The 22,200-nt window shown below is 43.5% G+C and overlaps 1 protein-coding gene across 2 annotated transcripts; it reads right to left on the minus strand.

Annotated features, from left to right (window-relative positions):
- Positions 1 to 3,154: 3,154 nt before the first annotated feature.
- On the minus strand, positions 3,155 to 21,656 carry LOC118299038 (methyl-CpG-binding domain protein 5). 2 transcript variants are annotated; one of them, XM_035622415.2, is made up of 10 exons: positions 21,213 to 21,656; positions 16,075 to 16,667; positions 14,211 to 14,313; positions 12,241 to 12,412; positions 9,668 to 12,031; positions 6,090 to 6,310; positions 4,869 to 6,002; positions 4,265 to 4,338; positions 3,946 to 4,021; positions 3,155 to 3,835 (listed from the first exon to the last, which is right to left on the minus strand). In XM_035622415.2, the coding sequence occupies exons 2-10, from the start codon at positions 16,185 to 16,187 to the stop codon at positions 3,773 to 3,775; spliced, it is 4,320 nt and encodes a 1,439-aa protein (XP_035478308.1). In that variant the 5' UTR covers positions 16,188 to 16,667; positions 21,213 to 21,656; the 3' UTR covers positions 3,155 to 3,772. The 2 variants fall into 2 exon arrangements, with proteins under 2 accessions (XP_035478308.1, XP_035478313.1); XM_035622420.2 differs by lacking the exon at positions 21,213 to 21,656 and adding an exon at positions 20,541 to 21,195.
- Between the last annotated feature and the right edge of the window lie 544 nt (positions 21,657 to 22,200).

Raw genomic sequence — 22,200 nt, forward strand, 5'->3', positions numbered from 1 at the left:
TTGGGGGAAGAGAGGCAGAATGAACTTTACCAAAAGAGCTCATGTGTTCTCGACACCGAACGTCACATTTCGAAAAGGAGGGGTTTCCTTTCCACAGATTACAGTAAAGTGTGCACGCTGGGGGGAAAAAAAGGAACATTTCAAAAAGGATGGATTTCAGACAATGTGGCTTCAAACAGGACGTTACCTCACCATGAAGGTAGTAAAACGTGACTTTTAAATATTCAAATTTGCGCCATCAAAAATGCAACAATAACCACAATTGGTTGAGCGAACGCCAATGTCAGATTTTTGTCAAGTAATACTGATAATTTAAACAAAAAAAATCTTCTTTAAGGGCTTTGTTGCTACAAATTCAAGACAGAAACTCATCTTTTTCAAAATGTCCTTCAAATCTTCAGTTTGCACATGACGAAAAGAAAAAGTCAGTTATATTTCTCGAATAAGAGAGAGACCTCACAAGAAAATACAGTAAAAAATGACTTTACGGTTCTTTAAAGTGAGTACACATGAACCATGTGAGATCTGTTGGTTACTAGGCTGTAATTCATAGTTTGACTCTGAAGTACCTGGTTTGGGATATTTCTACGGGGGCCACAGATGTAAGTAAAACTTTGTCTGGATATACATACTTCTGGATTTCCATGTTTTCCTTGGTGAGAAGGGAAAGAATCTCTACAAAGTTGGGTACCATTTGGTTTTAAGGTCATCGAAGGTGTTTGCACAAACAATCGGTCTCTTGACATAAATGGAGATTCTTTCCACTGAAAGTTTCAAGTAATAGTATTTTAGCGGAACTTGATTTTGGAGGTTTAGTGTGTTCATCAGATATTCAAATACGGATGGATTATCTCAGTACACATTCAAAAATAAAATATGAAGCTGTTGGGGTTAATGGTCTTGGTATTTGTGTAAAGGTAAAGCTACAAATAAATTACTACTTCATGACTCGTAGGTTATTAAATATTATTACGCCCCAAAAAAGAAGCAGATTACACGACAGAGGAGACGTCGACATTTTGAAAACAGGCAAAAAAATAACAGTCCAAGTTTTTGAAGGCGCGTACAAAGGAAAAGTTTTCAAACAAGCGTAAATGCAGTGTTTTCTAAACGGTTGTTCTTTGACATTGATTGGTATATTGCACTTGATAATTCTGTAGTGATTTCAGGTTGTTGGTTAATCTTGATCTGGAGGAGCACCTGTATGTCTGTATGTGTGTGTGTGTGTGTGTGTGTGTGTGCATGTCTGTGTTTAAATGTGTGTGTGTGTGTGTGTGTGTGTGTGTGTTGCACCTCTGTTTCACACAAGTTCCTAAAACTGTGCATCACTGTCAACCCCTCAACTCGAAACTTCAATGTTAGTTTAGTGTTAAAACTGCATTTATTACCAACATAAACGCCGCCCGCCTTTTCAGACGCGCATATTCATAAATAGTATGGTCTTTTCTTTAAATCAATGACACAATCTGTAACAAAAAAACAAAACAACTCATAAAGCCTCACTGTAAAACAAAGTGTTATGTGTAATGCTCAGTTCTTAAACAAAAGGGAACATGAACACCTTGGTAATGGACTATGAATACATATTTTCACTTGTTAAAAAAAAAAACATACATATACACATATAAGGCTTGAGTTCTCAACTCTTGGTAGTATTATTGCCATCTAGCATATTTGTAAAGCTTAAAATAAATATGGAGTACTGTATATAAATAATTTACATCAATAAGAAAAAGAAAACACTCACTCACACTCTCTCTCACACACACACACACACACACACACACACACACACACACACACACACACACACACACACACACACACACACACACACACACACACACACACACACACACACACACACACACACACACACACACACACACACACACACACACACACACACACACACACACAGAGAGAGAGAGAGAGAGAGACACACAAGGCCCCTAAATGTGAGAAATGCTTTCACTGCTCTTGAAACCTAGTTAGTGTTCTTCTTGATAATCTAGGCTCTGCCTCCGAGGTTGATTACTCTACCTAAAGCTATAGTTGTGGCAAAAAATGACTACAATCATGGGAGAGAGAGAAAAGAAAAAACACTGTACAAATGAGCACAAAAACATAATCACAACAACCAAATGACACGGTTCATGAATGCAGCCTGTGATTCTGGGTTGCAGGTGAAGGAAAAATCCACCCACATACACCACTCAGTGAAAAACCTGAAGATATTAAAGTTACAATGAAAGGAAATGGATGAAATAAATCCTTTTGTGTGCGAACGTGGAATCAGATAGTGATAACATCCATAATAAAAATTATCATTTGGTCGGTCGACTAATTGTTTGTCCGTAGAATTACACAAAACTACTTTGTGGATTTCAAAACTTGGTGGATGGTGGGCCAAGAAAAAACCCATGAAACCTTTGGGTGGATCCAGGAATATCTTATTATCACTTTCTTTAGCATTGGAGATATGTCTGTTTCTTTGACATTTTTTTTTACCAATTTTCTCCGGGTAATAATTCATGGATCTTAAAGAAAAAGATCAGGCATATTTAGGGGACTGATATATATGAGTGTGTGCAATTTGGTGTGGCTTGATTGGATTTAAAGGGACTGCTGAGTGCTGGGAGTTGTTCAAAATCATCCGGGAAAATCTTGGAAATTATTAAAACACTTGAAAAACTCCTGAAACTCACAAAACACAACACAAAATGACACTTGTTTGAGGGTAGATTTTTCCTTCTGATACCGGCAGGTAACCAACTTTCTTTTACCTGTCAATTATGATAATTGGTAGAACCAAAAAAAATTCACCTGATAACCAGAATTTTTTTTTTTCTCAACACATCACTGGATCTCCAAATATGATTTTTCCTGTCAAGGTGACTGGTGGAGTAGATGAAGATTTATCAACATTCGTCCGGCAGGTGGTCTTTTCCCACGCTGCTGAGGGGAACATTGAACACTTTCTGCTGGTAAAGTTCATTCTGTGTTTCATCTTGTCAATACAAACGAACACAATTGGAGTGAAGTGGCTATCATAATGGAGAACTCATATACCCATGCCTGTTCCACTGCTGTTCCCTTATAAAAAAAGAAAAAAGAAATAATAACAAAATAAAAATCTTAAAAACAGCACTTCTCATCATATAAAAGCTTTAGGCTGTATTCTTATTTATCCTATGCATGTGGCCGTATGTAACCGCATTTCTGAATAGAAACCAAGACATTGGTACACTTCTTCTGCTTTGTCTTTGTACAATAAAAGATAAAATGTGCATTAGGTACGCTTGTACATGACATTGTACAATATTTACATACATTTCTTAATAGCATGAAATTTCAGGATTATCTATATACATATTGAAAATGTATCAGAAATATTTGGACTGTCTATTTTTCTTAAATATGTCAGGTAATGCTTGTAGCTTTTTTTGTTTTTGTTTATTTTACTATATTATACTAGAAAAAAATAGTTAATTCAGTGAGCAGTAGACAAATTGCAACCATTTTTGTTGTATTTCCTCTATTTTTTTTCTTCTTTTTTTTTTTTTGCTTTCTACCAGTAAAACTGTATTGGTGATTGGACTGCCCAGCACCTCCTGTGGTCAGTCAATAAGTCAAGTTGATATCATGGAACAAGGATGTACCACTGAAAGTCCATGTGTAGCACCTGTTAAGAGAGCTCAGATCGCATCAAGGCCGCACGGACAAAGTCTCCGACGGAGTTGAGGACGTTCTTGGGCCGACACATTCAATGTTATCTGGATATTTTCCTCCTCTTAGGCTTCGGCAGCTTCACCTGGCGATCCCTCGACGGGATCTGATGGTGGACGGACAGAGAAAAAACATTACGGTGACGGGATGGAGAATCCGCCATAGGGCGAAAATAGTTTGAATCAAACTCTTCTCGAGGAAGATGTAAATACTCACGGTGCCTGACATCTTATCCAGCTCACTCATAGCCTCATGGATAGCAGCTTCCAAGTGATTATTCAGTTTCCCCGGCCTGTTAGAAAACATTACAGTTTATATTATTTACATTTAAGCTGACGCAACCAGGCAGGAATTTGTGCTATTTTGCTTTAAGGAGTTCGGCTGCTGCAGTGACCAAACCAATGTTTCACTACAACATCTTTAGCTGCTAGGTTACCGACTGTAAGGAACGCAAGAGGTCCGTCAAAGCTTTTCTTGAAGCATTATTTTTCTCAGCATGTTCAAAATATATAATATTCTGGCCAGGTTTACTTACTTCAGGCCTCTTTTTGCAACTCGGTCAAGTGCCTCCAAGTCGTGAGTTAGTGTTTTTAGCTTCTCTGGCTCTACCTGAATGGAGGACAGATAAAACATACAAGCACATTCAAGACTTTTTTAAAGTCAGATTAGCAGAATTTCCCACCAAACAAAAAAAATGCTGAATTTGGACTGTGGTTTACGAGTTTGTCATGTCTACCAGTTGGTTTGGCCGACATCATAAGTATGAACTTTTCTATTCGGAAACTCTTGATTTGGGAGGTAAAATGGAGCGTTAAGAGAATTTTGGAATCCATCTGCTGCTATGGCCAGAGAACAAAATATCTTGTTTCCTTCTGACTTCTCAGAGATGCAATAAATTTCCTTGTGAGAAAAACTTGGTTACAGTTAGATATAACTTATTTTCTCATCTTGACTTTCTGGCAAGCAAACGTCTCATGGGGGAAAGTAATTTGCTGTAAACCAAGACTCAAAACTTTTAATATTTCTTTAGAGGGATCATTGCTGACTGGAAATCTGCCGTCAATCTGCAGTCGTATTTCGTCAGAAAATTCCAGTTGGCTGGTCAAATGATGACAGGTGGTCACAGACTGGTTTCTCACCTTCGCCTGCTCCCTCAGCTGCATGGAAGCACTGTGCACTTGTTCGTCCCCGGCCAGTTTGGCAGGCCAGGGCGGGAAGCCCTTCAGCTGGCCCCACACCAGCTCTCCCATGTTGAAGGTCCTGGACCTGTAGTGAAGCAGCTCTGAGGAGGGAGAGTCTGGCTGCCGCAGGTCCTCCTCGCTGCTCAGGCTCTTGGTGTCCGAGGGGCTGGGCGCCATACCGTTGAAGTGGCCATTGTAGTGGCTGTAGTCTTTGGCTGTGGCCAGTGGTCCCTCCAGGCTAGTGGAGGAGCTGGGCGACTGGTCGTCCCCCGTCAACTCCTGCCGGGGGGGCCCCAGGACTTCTCCGTAACCCCGGGTGTTGAAGTGGGGGGTGACGCCGTTGATATGTGCGCAGCGTTCCACTGTCTGCTCCAGACGCTCCTTGTAATTCACAGGCGTCCGGCTGCAGTTGTTGAAGCGATATCCATCATTGAGAAAGGCCTTATCGTGGGCCATGACCAGGCCGTGATCGTTGGACCCCTCAGTGGGGCAAGGTGGGGCTGGAGCCAAACTGCCAGGTCGCTCCATGCAGGGACTGCTCCTAACTTGGGTAGAACACTCTAGAAATTCCTCCCCACCCCAGACGCTGTTGTTGTTGTGTGCGTCGAAACCTCCCCCGTGCTGTGTCTCCCCGTCCCATTGCCCCCTGGGAGTCCCACGGCCAGGAGAACGGAAGTAGTCATTGGCCTCGGGGCCGTCTGGGGTGCGCTTCCCTGCATCCATGTTCTTATGACCTCGTCCGGTCCTCACCTGCCTCGGCCTGGTTTGCTGGTGTAACGCCTCCCCTTCCTGGTGCCCATGCAGGACTGCACTAACTGCTTGGGGGAGGTTGACAGGCTCCCCTATAGAAGCAGTGAAGGCACTCATGGCGCTGAGGGCAGGCACCGGACTTGCCTGTGTGGTCCCGCTCACTGTAGTGGTTATGGTAACATGCATGCCCTTGCTGGCAGCGTCCACCACAGCTCTGTAGATTGCATCCACTGACTCTGGACCACCACTGGGCCCCCTGTCTGAGCCAGGTGTACCCGCTGGAAGCCCCTCCGCCTGGGGCTGATGCCCCTCACCGAATTGTGGGTGTGACAACATCCCCTGCTGTGGACACAACAACAAGGTTACAACATAATAAATAAAAAAGTTCAAGAAACTGTCTGAAATGGTAGAGGTAACTCATCATCCCACCTGGTAATTCTGGTAGAGGCAGGCCATGGAGCCAGCATTGGCAATGTTGCTTTCTGTGTATGGTGCATTGTCAGAGAAGTGCTGCTGGCCCTGGTAGGCTGGGTGGGAGGCCACCCCTTGCTGGAGGCCCTGGTGGACCTGCTGCGGATACATCTGACCTCCACCGGTGTTGACATGTGCCTGCAGGACTCCCACTCCACATCCAAGGGATGATGGGTTTCCTGCAAAACCATCGGGACATTCAGGTCAAGTGGATGTCAATGTAGCACTTTCAGTACCTTTAAAATAGTGCAGCTGAAGTTAAAGAGTGAAGTGGCAGCCAAATACAAGGAATTAAAGCCATCAGTTCCTGCAAACATTGCAGACAGTAAAGTCTGACATTACAATGATCAAAATATCATTATTTTGTGGGCTTCACAACAACAATTTGACTTTTCCAAAAATGGCAACAGCTTTCAAGAGAATAATAAACTACATATTTATGGAAAACATTAACCATAGGTCATATTTGCTGAGACACAAATTCCCTGAAACAGAAATGTTTTAATTTAAAACCAACAATACATTTTAGTCAATAAACCAATACCATGATTCCATGGATTCTCACAAGTTGATAATTTGTATGTGGTATTTTTTATTCATTTACCCCCTTTTCCCCCCAATTTTTTATTATCAAGTGCATTTACATTTAGTCTTTTGCAAACAGTGCACCAAACTTTGGTAAATAATTTTCATACAGAGTTTACATAGAAGCTATGTAATCATAGTTGTGTTTTTACTCTAAGCTGGTGCCATTGTGGTCCCCCCCCCCCAGTACTAGCAGTCGGGCTGAGTAGTTGGGTTGAATTTATTCCTTTCTAATTTATTGGGTTTACCAGAAAATAAACAGCAGAGCTCAGCACGTACTTCTCAACAGAGACTTTTACGATAAGATTTTTAAAAAGTTGCACATTAACAATCTGTTGCACCTTAAAACGGACAGACACAGCTGCTAGATGTAAAGTACGGACAGACGTCTTGACAAAACACACAAGGACAGAACATGAACAAAATATATCGAGGCCACAAATGTATCAATGAGCCAAGAGAAAGCCCAGCAGCAATGTTATGCAGACAAAGCCAAAGCAGATATAAAATCTTGGCAGCCTAATGCAGTGTGAGTGTGTGTGTGAGTGTGTCTGTGTATGTGTGTGTGTGTGTGTGTGTGTGTGTGTGTGTGTGTGTGTGTGTGTGAACGAGCAGTGACTGGAGCAGCTGGTGCGATGCTACGTAGCTGAAGGGCAGCTGTGTGTGTTCTCCATTTTTCCCCCTCCTCTTGTCTTTCTCCCCCTCTCGCTCCTCTCTAACACTGAGAGCCACGACTCAGCCAACCCCCTCCCCCTTCCTCCCCACAGCCTCCGCTACTGCTATGATATAGTGACGGCTGTTGCCAAGGGAGGTTGCCATGGGAACCAAGTGATGATTGGTGGTTCTGTCCTCTGCCAGGAAGCTTGTTGGGGGAGTTGGGTGGGTAGGATGAGGGGGGTTACGAGGGTCGGGTGGTGTGATTTCAGCATGCTGGGGGGATGGGGGGCAGTCAGCTGGGTGGCAGGGCGTCTGGGGGGTTTACAAGGAACTTTGGAGTATTTGTTGACGGCAAGAGCGAAGGCGGGGGGGGGGGGGGGTGTTCAAAGCTTGCTAGCTGTCTAGAAACAGATGGCTAGAAGCTAATGCTAAGAAGCCACTGACTGGGCCACTTTCAAAGAGCTTTCAGTGCTCTTAAGATCCCTAACATGTTATTCAAATAAGCTTCAAGTACGGGAAGATCCAAAGAGTTGTTCAGTGGCAATAAATCTGCCATTTGGTGAAAAAAAAAAACGTATTTTATGTCAAGAGCCTAAAAGTGCTTATGTGCGTCTGCCACTATCCTGGACAGCTGGCTGTTTTCAGGAGCTGAGCTGAGTTCTGGACCACTGAGCAATGTCAAAGTTGACAGTATCACCTGTTCTATAATCATGACACAATGATGTACACAAATTAGCACATTACGTTAAAAGTAGTAGGTGGTCGGTGGCTATTCTGGCATTAAAGGGTTGCAAAGCAACGGGAAAGGGAGAGCAGAGAGTAAACTATGCAGGTTTTAGGAAAACCTTTTGGAAATTCACAGTTGTGAGGAGGCGTATTTGGCAGATGTGCAGCATTTCACTTCATACGTGACAATTAACCGATTATAAAGATAATACACATATATGTTTTCCCCCCAGCCCAGCTGACAAAAAGTAGAAGCCCCTCAATGAATTAGCTACTGGATATTTGTAGAAAAAATGCATAAGAGATTTGCAGCTAAATAACCCTGAATAATAAAAACAGACATAACAAGCAAGAGGTTGGCTCACTTCCTCCTGGCGTTGAGACAGATGTGGACTATATTTAATGCCAGAACCAGACACTGACTGCAGAAACAATACAACTACAAACCTCAAATATGCAGATGAAAATGATTGTTGCCCGAGTCGCTATGAGGATATCAAACATGTAAATTGAAAAAAAAAACTAGAATTAGCAATGACTTCTTTCCTCCCATTCCTACCCAAGTGGCAAACATCACTCTGTACCTACTGACCAACACAGGACCACCTGAATTTAAATGACTGGACTTGGGAGAAATAAAGAATAACAAGGCACCTGGTGATAAGAATAGGTGGCCTGCAGCAGACCTTGGTGATATCGCCATTATAAACCATATGAAGACACAGATGTATGATGAATACATAAACCCTTATGACCAGTCCCACAGAAGGCAGGGGAGTGGAAAAACATAAGATCTAGGTCTTTTCGTTACTTTCAAAACAAACGTAAACATGAATATGCCACACACACACACACGCACACAGTGATTCATATGCACAAAAATTAACCGAAGCACACTCACTGTAGTACACAAGTAGTCGCAGACATGTACACACAGTCTTTCAAACACACACACACAGGGCAAAACCCTCATCAAAGGCTTCACTCTGGTCTCTATTCAGGGTCCATCGTTACTATAGCGACCAGCTAGCCGGGAGAAGCTCTTAACAACGCCCTATCTCGGCTGCTTCCCTTAAAGCGTGATGCAGATCCCATTTCCATGTTCTTACACCATTGACTCATGCTAGTATACAAATAAAACAAAGAGAAACACTGGTTAACTGACAATTAGCTGAGCTTCCAAAGACAAAGGGCCTGCTCATTAGCTCAAAGATACTGGAGGAGCCACACTGTCTAGACTCAGGGCCTATCACCTAAATCCTTTGGTTTTGGTTCACTCATTACCATAGAAACCACATCTTAACTGAACCAATAGCTTATCACTTTAAAGGGAGGGGGAATACACACTCAATGAACATATCTCAAACTGAAGAATTTAACAATGTATACACATTTTAGGTAAATTATTGAGAGCGTTTTTGAAAATGAAATGATTTAAAAAGACATTACACAGCTGTTTGTACAACTGGCACCATGAATTATAGATTATGAAATTAATTTTCGACTGGTGCTGATTTAAGCATTTTATACCTTTCAACACACATGATGTACCAGTGTTGATGACTCACCTGCATCAGAAATGGTCTGTGCCACCACCATGTTAGTCCGCCCCATTCTGTGAAGGAGGTTCTGCTGTGAGGGATGAGAGCCAGGATGGGATAGCGGTGGGGGGTTGGTGTTTGGGCGCCCTAGTGGCATGCCATCGGGGCCCACTGGTCCACCGCCTGGCCCCATAGGCCCACAGTTACTCAAGGACGAGGCCTGCATTTGGGCCATCATGTCAGGGAACTGGCTTGGACGTGAGCCCATGTGGCCTCCAGAGGCGTCCATGCTCTGGCAGTGCTGCATGGCATCTCCTGGACCATGCAGCCTCTGCTGGACATGGTGGTTCTGCTGAGGGCCACCAGGAACCATTCCCGTGCCGTCATTGTAGTGCAGCTGTGCAGCTCCTTGAGGACCTTGCCCTGGGCCAGGGCTAAGACCTGGACGATGGCTGTTCCCAGTCAGGCTGTGGGTGCTCTGACAGCTCATGGACTGGAGAAGCTGGGCCATGGAGGTGTTTGGGGGAAGGTTTCCAAGTCGCCCCACTTTTCGCAACTGCTCAGTAGCACTGGGCCCTGGCATGTGGGGTCCACCCATGCCTGATTTGTTAAGCATGTTGTAGCCCATGTTGTTACTGTTGTCATGGTTTACAGCGGCGCTGCCTGATGACTGCTTCCGTTTGCGCATGGGGTCTCTCTGCTGGGCCATAAGCTTGTCTCTGAGAGCCGCCCGACCACTCTGGCCCTCAGGAGTATTGAGCAGCATGGTGGAATTTGGCGGGAGCATGGGATTTAAAGTGCTGTGTCCCTCCATGCCTCGAGGGCCGCTCATAGAGCCAGGGTGCCCACCACTCCCACCACTACCTCCCCCAATGCCTGCTATACCAACTCCACCAGCAGCCATGCCATTAGCGCTGTTGCCAACAGCGCTGAGTTTGTTTTGATTTGCTAGCTGTGCTTTGGCTGCAGCTGACAAGAGACTGCTGGCGGGGAAGGAAGCGGCATTCTGTTGGTTGAGGAGCTGGTTGAGGGGCATCCCCAGGAGTCCTGGGTGGCCCTTCTGGGAAGCGCTGGGTGTTGCCAGAGAGGAGGATGAGGAGGAGGAAGAGGTGGGTGAATACAAGGGGTTACCATGCTGCTGGGCGCCAATAGAATTTCCCATCCCCGGCAACAGTTGGGAGTCTTTGTACTGGTGGAGTGGGTCTGCTTTGTTGGTGGATGGGCTGGAGGGCATGGCTGGCCTGGGAGATCCCATGGCAGACCTGGGGGAACGAGGAGGGACCTTCATGGTGCCACATGGGCCCTGGTGCCCAGAGGGAATAGCAAAGTTTCCATGATCAGAGGAGGTGGAAGATGAGCGTGAGCGATGAGGGGAGGCCTCCATTCTCCCATGTGCAGGCCCAGCCATGTGGACAGGGGAAGTGACAGGGGAGGGGGACATGGAGGAGGTCGTACCACCTTGTTGAGTTCTCTGAACATGGCCACCATGCCCCACAGGCCCAGGCTTTACTGTGGGTAAAGGTAAGTTGCTTGGCAAGGGAACAATGGCAGGAGGGGGTATGTTTACATTCATCATTGGTACCTGAGAGTGGATGTTAGGCTGGAAGTTTGAGGGGTTTGGGGCGTTAGTGGGGGGCTGGCTAACGTGTTTGCTGGGAATAGGGTCCAAGATACCTAATGGGTCTTTTTCGGAAGTCAACTGCCTTTTCTGAAGGGCACAGGATGGTGGTATGGATGGAGGGGGCGGCACAGGATGCAAAGGGGGTTGTGTTTTATGGTGAAATGCTGCACGGGGCATATCTATACCTGGGGGGAAGTTGCCACGTGACATGTTCATGTTCATGACAGGGCTTTTGGCAGTGGCCGTCGGAGAGAGGGGTGTGCTAGTCCTCCCTGTCATGGAGCAGGATGGCTGGCTCGCTGGGGAGCCATGGAGCATCACACTAGGTGGGGAAAGAGGCGTCCTAGTATTCCCATGGATGGAGGCTGAGCCAGGACTGCCAGCTCCTGGAAAGCCACAAGGATTGGTCCTTGAATAGCCCTCCGGGCTGCCCAGAGTGTCTGCGCTGGGAGACAGTGAGCCATCTCCATACAGCTTTGCACTGGAGGGAGGTGGGCTCAGCATGCCTCCATACCCAGCCCTGTAAGGGGATTTGTGGCCTGGCTCCCCACTGCCCAGCCTCTGTGGCCTGGGGTATCCAGAGTAGAGCTCTGCCTGTTGGGCTGCACCCATCTCAAGGGGTGGATACAGTCTCTGCTGCTGTCCAGCTGCCATCATCATCTTGAAAGGACTCTTGCAGTCTGGCCTAACAGCATTCGGCAGGCCATCGTGGGGTTTAGTCCTTATTGCTCGTTGAGTCGTCGAATGCGCGGCAACCACAGATGATGTACCTTGAGACCAATAAAAAAAGCACATTTAAGTGAATCCGATAACAACAAATTAGACAAAATATAATGGGACTATTTAACTAAAGTGCCTGATTTCAGCAACCGACATACCTGAGCATGTTTGACTTTGTGTCTGAGGCCTAACATTAAACTGAAACATAGATTTTTGAGTTCACCCGAGTTGTGACAACTGTATTTAAATGTACTCATACCTCCCCCTGGACTGGTTAGCGTCAGAGGTGGGTGGGTCCCCATGCTCCTGTGCAGTGTGGCTACGGCCAGGAGCTTCCTCTTGTGAATGCAGAGTTTGGTGACATCTTCATCTGCTTTCACATCCTCCGCTGTCCTCTGCTTGACAGCTGCCCCTGGGTCGAAGTTGAACACCTGGGGAACAAGATGGGTTATTTGTGGCTTTTAAATAAATGTAATGATTTTTTTTTTCTAATCTATTCTAAAATGTAAGGTTTCAGTATCAATTCTACAAATAATATTTTATTCAAGTGAAAAGTGGGATATCCAGTGATCATGAATTCAAAGATAGGACGGTAAGCTTATTATCATGGGTTTGTGACTAATCTGAGGACCTTCAGGGATGCTGTGGGTCCAGAAAAAGCGTGACATCATGAATATCATGTAAATTTCATCCATGTAAAGCAGCAACATATACTTTTTTAGAATTTAAGTTGTAAATACACAGAGGGACAGAGACTATCCTGAGCACCACTTCTAAAGATGAGTTAAGAATACAATACATACTTTATTTCTCGCAGTGGCAAAGAGTAAAATCTTAGTTAAAGAGTCACAAGGGTCACACCAATACCATTATTGAGCCATTACATCAAATTTTCAGTTGACAGAGGACATTTTATGGGACACCTGAAGGAATTGAGTGGGGAGAATGTCTTGGGATTGGCAAGGTTTATATTTGCTTTATTAAATTCATCAATAATGCAGAAGAGAAGCCAACCTTTTCACAGATGAGATGATATCAGCCTGATAATGGCCTAGTCTGCCAGACAGAGGGTGTGTTGGAGACAAATTTAGCTTCAAGAAGGATAATCAGTCGGATTAATCCATGTCATGCGATACAGTGGACGGTTTTACATTTGTAGATTGATCCTTTACAAACATCAGTGGAAGTGTTCTGTGTCATTATTTCATACATCCTGATTCCCGAGCGAATGGGAATGGAGAAGTAGATTATGCAGCAGGAGTGGTGTGAGGGCTTTCTCTGGAGGTTTTCATACTTTTTTCCACCATGAAAACTGTTCACAATTGGGATTGAATGAAACTGACATTAATTCAATTGGATCACAGCGAACCTTGCTCTGTGAAGGACAAAATCACAAACTTCTTTTTATAGCCACCTTTCAAACTGACAGGGGCGACTTTTTGATACTCAAAAGACTGTTTCAACAAAAACAAATGCCTCACTTGAACAGTAGCCTGTCAGAAGTTGATTTCATCTTGGTTTGACTAGTGACCATTTCCTCCTCACGGACATGTTCACTTCCTCCTCATTCCTCCCTCCATCTCATTCCCTCCTTGCTACCTGTGATCATCAATGCCAAACATGTAATGTTTCCTATCTCTTAAGAGCTGATTGTCCGTTCTGAATCAAACGATCATGTAGTCTAAGGGGGATCTAGCTAATGCTCATCCTCAGTGACTTTGAGCGAGTGCAAATTTCTTGATCAACATCATCACATCTGCTCGGCACTCCAGGCAATTTCTTTTACAAGCAAAAGCCAAATAAAACAAACAGTTAAGTGGCACTTGGGTAAATAAATTCAATGACAAGATTAACAAACCATAAAATGTACAAGGTCAGTGGAATGTTAATTTCCTCTTCTTTTTTATGTTCACTTTGTATTAAAATGGTCAAAAATTCCTGCATGTCGTGTTTGAGTGACCTTAACCTCTCTTCTAGGACTCACTATAAGGGAAAAAAAGATATCTTTACAATGTGACTGTGAAGTCTGCCTAAAGAAAAGCAGGGAGCAAAACACACAGCAAAACAAACTAAACCAAAGTTCTGAATGACATCTGCTATTGCATGTGTAGCTCTCATTTTTAGACAACAGCATTCCAATTTCATTTGCAGATTGCGACTTTAACCTTCATCTATAATATTAGCATATTCTGGAGCCAGCTGTAGAATCAGCCAAGAAAAAAACATTACCTTGTGGAGGATGAGTGGGCACTCCAGGCCACATTTGCAGGTTCCATCTGTCAGCAGGTAGGTCTTCACCTGCTCCAAGCTGGACAGCACTGAGCCACTGGGACTAGACACAGAACACAGCATTAGGCTAAGGGCAGACTTCGGCTGGTGTAGCTCCAGAGCACAGACACTCCCCTCCCATGATGTCATATGTTGCAGCGGTTATTTGCATTTTTTTAAATGGGTTGAGGTATGAATTGAATCATGCAGAAACATGAGTTATCCTACCACAATTTTATAATAAAAGAGAAAACATTGGACACTGCAATGCTTTATTGACAGATATACAAATATTCTTTTGGGTGGGTTAGCAGCTCCTCTGGGTTTTAAAGGCTTGTGACCAAGAAATCAAATATCCCCCTACTCCAGAGTGAGAATCATATACAATCCCTAATGTATTAAAATTATTGTTAATATACCTTTGGCGAAGGGGGAGCCTATATCAGGCTAGCAGTGAACAATAGTGACTAGACAGTGCTATTTTGAATATCTTTATAGTGTCCACATAATAAACACATTTGCAATTTCTTTTTTTGCCCAATGAGAGTAAAACTAGGAATTCTGTAGGACTGAAGGTAAAACATTTATCCCATGAAAAATGAAACTATCGTGGCCTAAAAAGAAAAATCCCTCCAGTGGAACATTAGAAACCTGCCACCAATGAAAAAAAGAACAGTATGTACCCACTGCTAGTTTCTATCAAACAAATACAACCAGTGACTGGATCATGATTCACAGCTGCCGCGGACATATCCGCTGTGAGGATCTGCAGTTGCACCCTGGAGCAAATGGACACTTTAAATGTTCAGAATATGAGCAAATACGAGTCTGCGGTGACAGTATCAGGCCACGGTCACAGAAGTAGACAGGATTCTTTCCAGCACCCAAAATAAACCTGACACCGGCCAACTACTTTAGTTCATTGTGGCTGGTAGATACACACACAAGCGGGTGTTCATGTGCCAGGAAGGACAGTGACTTCCAGTCTACGTGACACGGTGAATGGTAAAGGATCCAACTCATTAGTCATAGTCCCATGTTGCACCAGCCGAGTGGATTTTGTGAACAAATTTCTTAAAGGAGGTGATATGCTTGAGGATTTGCAAGAATTTATTTTCCTGTCTGTGACGTGGACAGCATACATATATCATAGGAAACATATATTATAGGAAATACTTTTTTAGACCTGGAAGCTGCTGTGTGCAGCTCGTTTTCCACTGCACCTCCACGGGAGCAGTTTTGAGAATAACCATGCCCCTCGCAGTGAGCATCATCATCCAAAAAATAAAAGAAATAAACCCCCACCATGTTTCTGTTTATCTCCTGCAGAGCCAATCATTTAAGAGGAATCCCATCCATGTGTGGCAAGTAAACAAACCTGTTGGTGCTGTTTTTCCAAAGGTATGGACACCAAAAGCTGATATTTACTTGTATTTTTTTTAGATCAATTGTATTTGAATGATTGAACTAATCTATTTTGGCCACACATGAGATGAAGCAGATCTGACAAAAGTGTCTTTTTTTGTGCCAGAATGTGGAACAATCTCTGGTTCTGGCAACTCGGATGTGATGATTTGCTTCCTTTCTCTGTTTAATAACATTGTAAATCAACTACCGTTGGGGCAAAGTGAGAAATCTGAAGCCTCACAAAATGCCTACAACTGACCCATTTATGGTGAACTTCTGAACAAGTTACAGAATGTAAATGCACAGTAAGCACTCTGTTCAATGACAAATATCAAGCGCAGCTGTGTTTAACTTATTACTTATTGAGTGTCCAGATTTTTCTGATGGTTTGATTTGGTCATTGATGAATTCTTCTTACCTTATGTATATGACCCCTCCGCCATGCTCCGCCCTGCGCTGCCAGCCAATGGGGACCTGGACAGGGATGGCCTGCCTCTCATCTCCTGCCTCACAGTCCTTTCCGCCATTCATTGCTCCACTGGATTTACGCTCGACACCTCAGAGGTATATTTATTAGACATCAACCAGTGTCTTTGCAATGCACGTCATGTTCGTCTTCCAAAGATGTGGTGGTGGGAGAGTTTGCTGAAACGGGTGGGGCTGCAGGGTGATGCTTTGACTTGGGTCTCGGCTCGCGGGTGGAGCTGGAGGGATGGTGGATGGGTGGGTGGCCGGGTAGGGTGAGGCGAGCTCACGACAGACCCTACCCTTTGAGCTGCTTCATGGCTACAGTGCTGAATTGCCCGTGGACTTCCATTACTGCATCTTGTCATTCAGAGCTCAGAGGATCAGGAGTTGTAGTGTGCTGCGCTTTCACAGTAAAGTCTTGACTTACGAGTTGTTTACCATCAGTCTTTTGGCAGTCAGAATTCTGCCCCTCAGTCGGGTAAGTAAAATATTTTCAACATATTGGCTCCCAAACGCAGTTGGGCAGTGGTATTCCCATGGTTCCTGTGAGGACAAAACAGAAGAGGTAGTAATTGTCAATGTCATCAATTCTCCTTAAATATTTTTCAGCAAAAATATCAGATATTTATTTTATCGCCATTAACTGGATGCTTAAGTAAAAGTGGTTGGATGTGGTAAATTTAACTGTATTGTTTTCCTTTTGCTTCTATGGCTCCTGCAGCTGCAGCACAGCCCCATAGGGGGCGAAATGAGTGAAGGCAGGGTTAATGAATGTCACAGAGCAGTAAAAAAAAAAGAGGTGTGATTAAAACCTTACACCCCTTCAGCACAGAGAAATCTCCATGGTTTAGGTTTGATAGTTAACTACTATTGTTCCCATTAGTGTCAGTATCGCGCTTGTCCAGTAAGTGGCCCCTAAATCACAATTGAAATGGCCACTTGTGTTATTAATGTGATTGGAATAAGCAAGATTCTTAAGTGTCCAGGCATGGCTTTTGTTACACAACAGAAAAAAAAATCAAGTGAAATAAAAAATAGCACACTTTTCTTCATTTCCATCCCAAACTACTTAAAAAGATTGGAAGAGGATTCAAGTTCGTTAAAATGATAACCAAGCCCGTCCATATACGTATACAACTCAGCTGGACGTGAGTCGATCCAAGTACAAGAAGTGATACTGACCCAGAGAGTCGGACAAGTCAAAACCAATTTAGAAAATACACACTGGTGAAGATATTCATTCGGTCTGCTGCTCGCTGGTGCTTATTTTTTCACGGTACTGAGTGGCCGCAGTACAGTTGCTGGCAATACTTGGGCTGTTTATTTTAGTCAAAACTAGACCTGGATTTAGCAAATCTGCTCTGCATTAGTATGTTTTTATCTATTCTACTTGCAGATATAAATGAAAACTTATACAACCCATTCACACAGTAGTACTCAGTCATAAAGAAATGTATGATGTCTTGTCAATATATGACATAATGAAACAAAAACAAAAAACAGTATTATAGGCAGTTCTCTATCTCTCGGAAATTGAAGTTCAATCACTGATAGAAGCCCAAAAGAACAGGTGAACCAGGCTGAATGCATTGAGCGATGGAGCTCCACGTAAAGCCTCTCCTCCTCCGCCGCCGCCAGTGCTGCTGACTCATAACTGCCCTGAGACCAAACCCAGCGACGCTACCACAGAGGAAGGGAAGCGAGGGGAGGGCACCGCCGTGGCACAGGGAAAATGAGGCAGCAGTCAAATGTCTACTGTTTATCTGGAAATACGCAGTGGCAACAGTCGCACCTCACCATCTCAGGAGAGGCGTGTAGTGTCCTATCAGAGAAACCACCAAGTCGTTAAAATCTCATTTCCCACAACTCCGTGTTTGGAGAATAGAGATAATAGAAAACATAATTCCTATTGTTGTGTTCACATGCGAGGGGAAAACTAATTCTTTTCCCCCACAAGTGCTTTGTGTAGCGTCTGTGATAAATATTTCACCTCTGTGTTTAAAGTATGATTAAAGAAAGACCGGGGGGATAGAGAGGTAGGGGGCTAATGTACAAATGTTAATGATCTATAATGATATTGATGCAAATCTGATACAGGATTCAAAACGCTGAAGTTTTGATGAAAAATGACAGAGGTGCTTTAGCCAAAGGTTTTATCCTACTCCCTTAATCTGCCACCTTGCCAATGTGAAAGCATGAATTAAAATCTCAACTTTTACCATCTTCCTCCCCATCTCTTCCTTCCATTCCCTGACTCATGACTAAACAATCACCATGTGAAAATTACTTGTGGCACTTTCTAATTTCTAACCTTTTACTGCAGGCAATTCTTAATTGGAAAATTATGCTTTCTGCCTTTTTTGCGTTTATCGTTCACAGTATCAAGAAATATCACCAGACCATTCATGCACACTGGTCATGCACGTGCAAGTGCACCCATGAAGCAGACTGTGACCCATAGAGGGAAAACTATGCAGCACCACTAGAAACATTTTTTTTTTTTGGGGGGGGGGGGACAGCTTTGGCTCAAAACTGCTTTGCATGTGTTGGGAACTCAACACAGCTTGGAATGAATCCAGATGCAAACTTCATACGAGCAGTGTGTAAGAAGAGGGGGGAAAAAATAAACTAAACAGAGAAAAAGACGTGGATACAGGCATTGGGGAGTTACAGCAATGCGGTCTCTGAAAGATAAAAAATGTTTTGGATAAAAAATAAAAATAATCACATCAAAATGTCAAGTGGAAGACGCAGCCAAAGGTTCTTGAGTAACAGAGTTTGCGGTCCATTAAGGATGGCAGCTTATGTTGATGAAAGAGTTCCATCCAAATTTTAAAGAATATGATCAGCCTAAGTAGGCGCTTCTGTGCATTAATTTCATGGTCAAGAAGTATTTTTTTTCTTTTATGACTTTATGTTATTAAAGTGGTTCTCGTTGTGATATTGTTTTGTTCTTTTACAGTGAAATGAATGCATCATAACAGCTTTTTATTAGTTATCATGGATCTCCCATGATCATGTAAAGCGAGTCTCGAAATTACATTGTCATAAGCCACAATTTACTCTATTGTCTAACCCATCCTGACCAGAATAGGAAAACACGCTTTTTATCTACTACCTGGTTCAGCAGCCTGTAAAGTTTAACCATCGTCTCATGTCAAAGATCAGAAAGCAACCTTCAAAACGTGACTGCAGAGGAACAAAACTAAATTTGACCAACATTTGGATTGCAGTTAATTTTCCAACGTAGCCCTGTGCCAATGGGAAGCATTACTTCTTTGCTCTGTGTCAAATGATTTAAGGGGATTAAAAGTGATAACAGTGAGAGGACAACGTATTTCAGACCCAATAAAAAGATCCGGGGGAACGCAATCTCAGTCCAGCGCGACAAGAAAAATGTGTTGACCCTGAACGTGCCTCGGAGCAGTCCCGTCTTCATGTGATTTAATATCTAGTTAATTTGTCACACAATACACATTATGCTTATCCATATAACATCTGAGTTTAGGGGCGGCTGACATAGGTAGGCAGGTTACACAAAGAATCAGACATGATCTTATGTGTATTCAATAGACTTCTTATGGTCGGCTTTGATTTTTTTATCTGCTGCAAGGCTATCAAACAGAAAGATATACATTTGCGACAAACACACAGATATTTAAGAAACTTGTTATGTTATTACTGTCACCTTGAATATGAATAGTGTCTGGGAGGTAAATACAAATGCATGATGCACAAAGTGAGGCTGACCAGGACGCATTTACAGCCTCAAATGTCCGTGATCACTTCTGAGCATTGCTCCGTAATATCTATATCTTTACAGCTGTAGACTTGTGATCTAACGTCTAAAAATGCATTTTCCTGCTCAGTGAACAGGGTCTGTCATATGTTGTCAAATAAAGCAAGAGTTAAGAGCAGGTAGTGATGCCTGCACAAAGCACGAACTGTTTCTGGAGCACGAAAAACAGGGAATAGTGCACAAACTGTGCAACACAAAAATAGTCCTTGCCTTTTCTCACTGAATCACAAGAGATCCTATACTGCTCGTTTAATAACTGGCCAGATCAAAGCCATCAATTCTCAAAACCTAGCATCTAAATCTTGTTGTAACTCCATGGATGTTGGCTAGGGCTAGCTCTGAGGGGAAATTAGCAATGTCGCCCTGCAGCAGCCTTCAAAAGTTGACAGCTATACAAGTTGGCGAGCGAGATGACACGACTTATCGCCCCAAAAGTGCACGACGTGACAGACGAGCTTGTGCATATCGCCAAAGCAACCATGCCAAAGCGTTAGATAATAGCTAATTAGCTTGGTGACCATTAGCCAGGCTACCTATCAACTGTGCCAAGTGTTGCTTTAATGAAAGCTTTGGCAAAACAACAACCGTGTGGCTTCAAAAGTTGTCCTGTTCATCACCTTGTGAGACGTGCAGCTCAAGCCCCATCGCCTGCGGGGCCTCCGCGATCAAAACTGGCCGTGTCAACAAGCGACATCAGCCCTGTCTGACTGGGCTTTTTGATGCATTGGACCCAGCATCTGAGCTAGCTGTGGGTTTAGCATGCCCAGGCGTCAGCTGTCTAGCTCCCGTTAGCTAGCTAGCTAGCCAGCTAGCTTGTTGTAACGAAAATGAATTTGAACGCGAGCTCGGCTACGCTAATAACATTTCAGCGTGTAATTGGCTAGACCGCTAAGGGGACGGCGCACGCCAAGGAACCCGCAGTCCCACTCCCGATCTCAGTTTGTCGAAGAAGAGCAGGCTGGGCCCGCGCTGGGGGTTTTCGTGTCAAGGGGCCAGGCAAGGCCAGGGCCAGGCCCGAGTTAGCACGGGTTAGCCTAGCATGCTAGCTAACAGCCGTGCAAACCCGTTGCGTTCGCAGAGGGGGGGAGAGAGAGAGAGAGCGAATAAGAAGAAGAAGAAGAAGAAGAAGAGAGCGACGCTTTTCAAGGCACTAACGTTTCTGTCTGCGTCAAATCAAACCCTAAACTGTCCAATCTGACCGGGGCGCCCAAGCAAATGCGCCAGAACAGTGCAATGAGCGCGCAACATTATGTTTCTGACCTTAGGAAGAATAAGAATAAGAAGCCTACCCATTAGTTCTCTTGCCTCTGCTGGTTCTCTTACACTGGGATATTGGAAATGATGGAGAGTCGCACTGCGCATGCGCATGGGCAGCAGTAGCAGCCTGCAGATGGGAGAGAGGTGATGCATGTTTTCTTCCAGGGGCTCAGTTACACATAAACTCTGCACGGCCCCAAAGGTAGCAATCAAACAAATCATGTGCATGAATAACAACTGGATGTGTGCAGGGGTGGAGGAAATATTTAAAGAAAGTTTACAGAAATGTTATGAGCCAAATGAGTATGTATTCAAAGAAAAAGAACCTGAAACAACAGTGCAAACACAGGACAGATGTTGCTCCCAGAGATCTTAGTTTATTGCAAGCAACATCAGGAGGCTGAATCAAAGTGCATTCATTTGATTACAATAATTGTCTATGGCTGTTACCATACCGTATTCTTCAATTACTAAAGAATAATAAAAACATACCATGAACACAACGTGACATTTTTCTCCATTTATTCTTATCATTATTGTTGTAATGTATGTGTTTATATTATCTCAAACTCAAATGCCTGGTTGGCAGCAGGGGAAATCTTAATTTTAACATCCAACAACACATGAACCTTTGCATTTAATACAAGGGATTGCTTTTCGTTTATTAGAATATTCAAAGTAAATACACATTCATATTCAGAGTTAAAAAAAACCTAATTAATGTAATAAAACTGATTAATAAAAATAATCCCATGAACAGGAGATTGACAAGATACTTTTTTCTAATAGCTTGGAGGTATTGTGTCACATTTAATGAGGCATAATGTGTTAACAAGCTTATTAAACTATTAGCTGCAAGTTGTTCTAATGTTCATAATTGATTACATTAAATGGAAGGTTTAACAACTTTTATCACTGACTGTGTCACCTCAAGCCTTATTAGCATTTCATCAACCACCATTGAACAATGGAGTGAATGAACAGGATAGTCTAGAGAAAATTATATTAAAACGTAGTGGT

The sequence above is a fragment of the Scophthalmus maximus genome, chromosome 1 (genome assembly GCF_022379125.1).
Source record: "Scophthalmus maximus strain ysfricsl-2021 chromosome 1, ASM2237912v1, whole genome shotgun sequence".
Lineage (NCBI taxonomy): Eukaryota > Metazoa > Chordata > Actinopteri > Pleuronectiformes > Scophthalmidae > Scophthalmus > Scophthalmus maximus.

Coding starts and splice junctions, on each gene's coding strand:
- LOC118299038 (XM_035622415.2), bottom strand. CDS start 16,187: ATGAATGGCGGAAAGGACTGTGAGGCAGGAGATGAGAGGCAGGCCATC. Junction 14,314..16,074: donor GGAGGGGTCATATACATAAG/GTAAGAAGAATT, acceptor TTCTGTGTCTAG/TCCCAGTGGCTCAGTGCTGT. Junction 4,022..4,264: donor GTTGCAAAAAGAGGCCTGAA/GTAAGTAAACCT, acceptor GTTTTCTAACAG/GCCGGGGAAACTGAATAATC.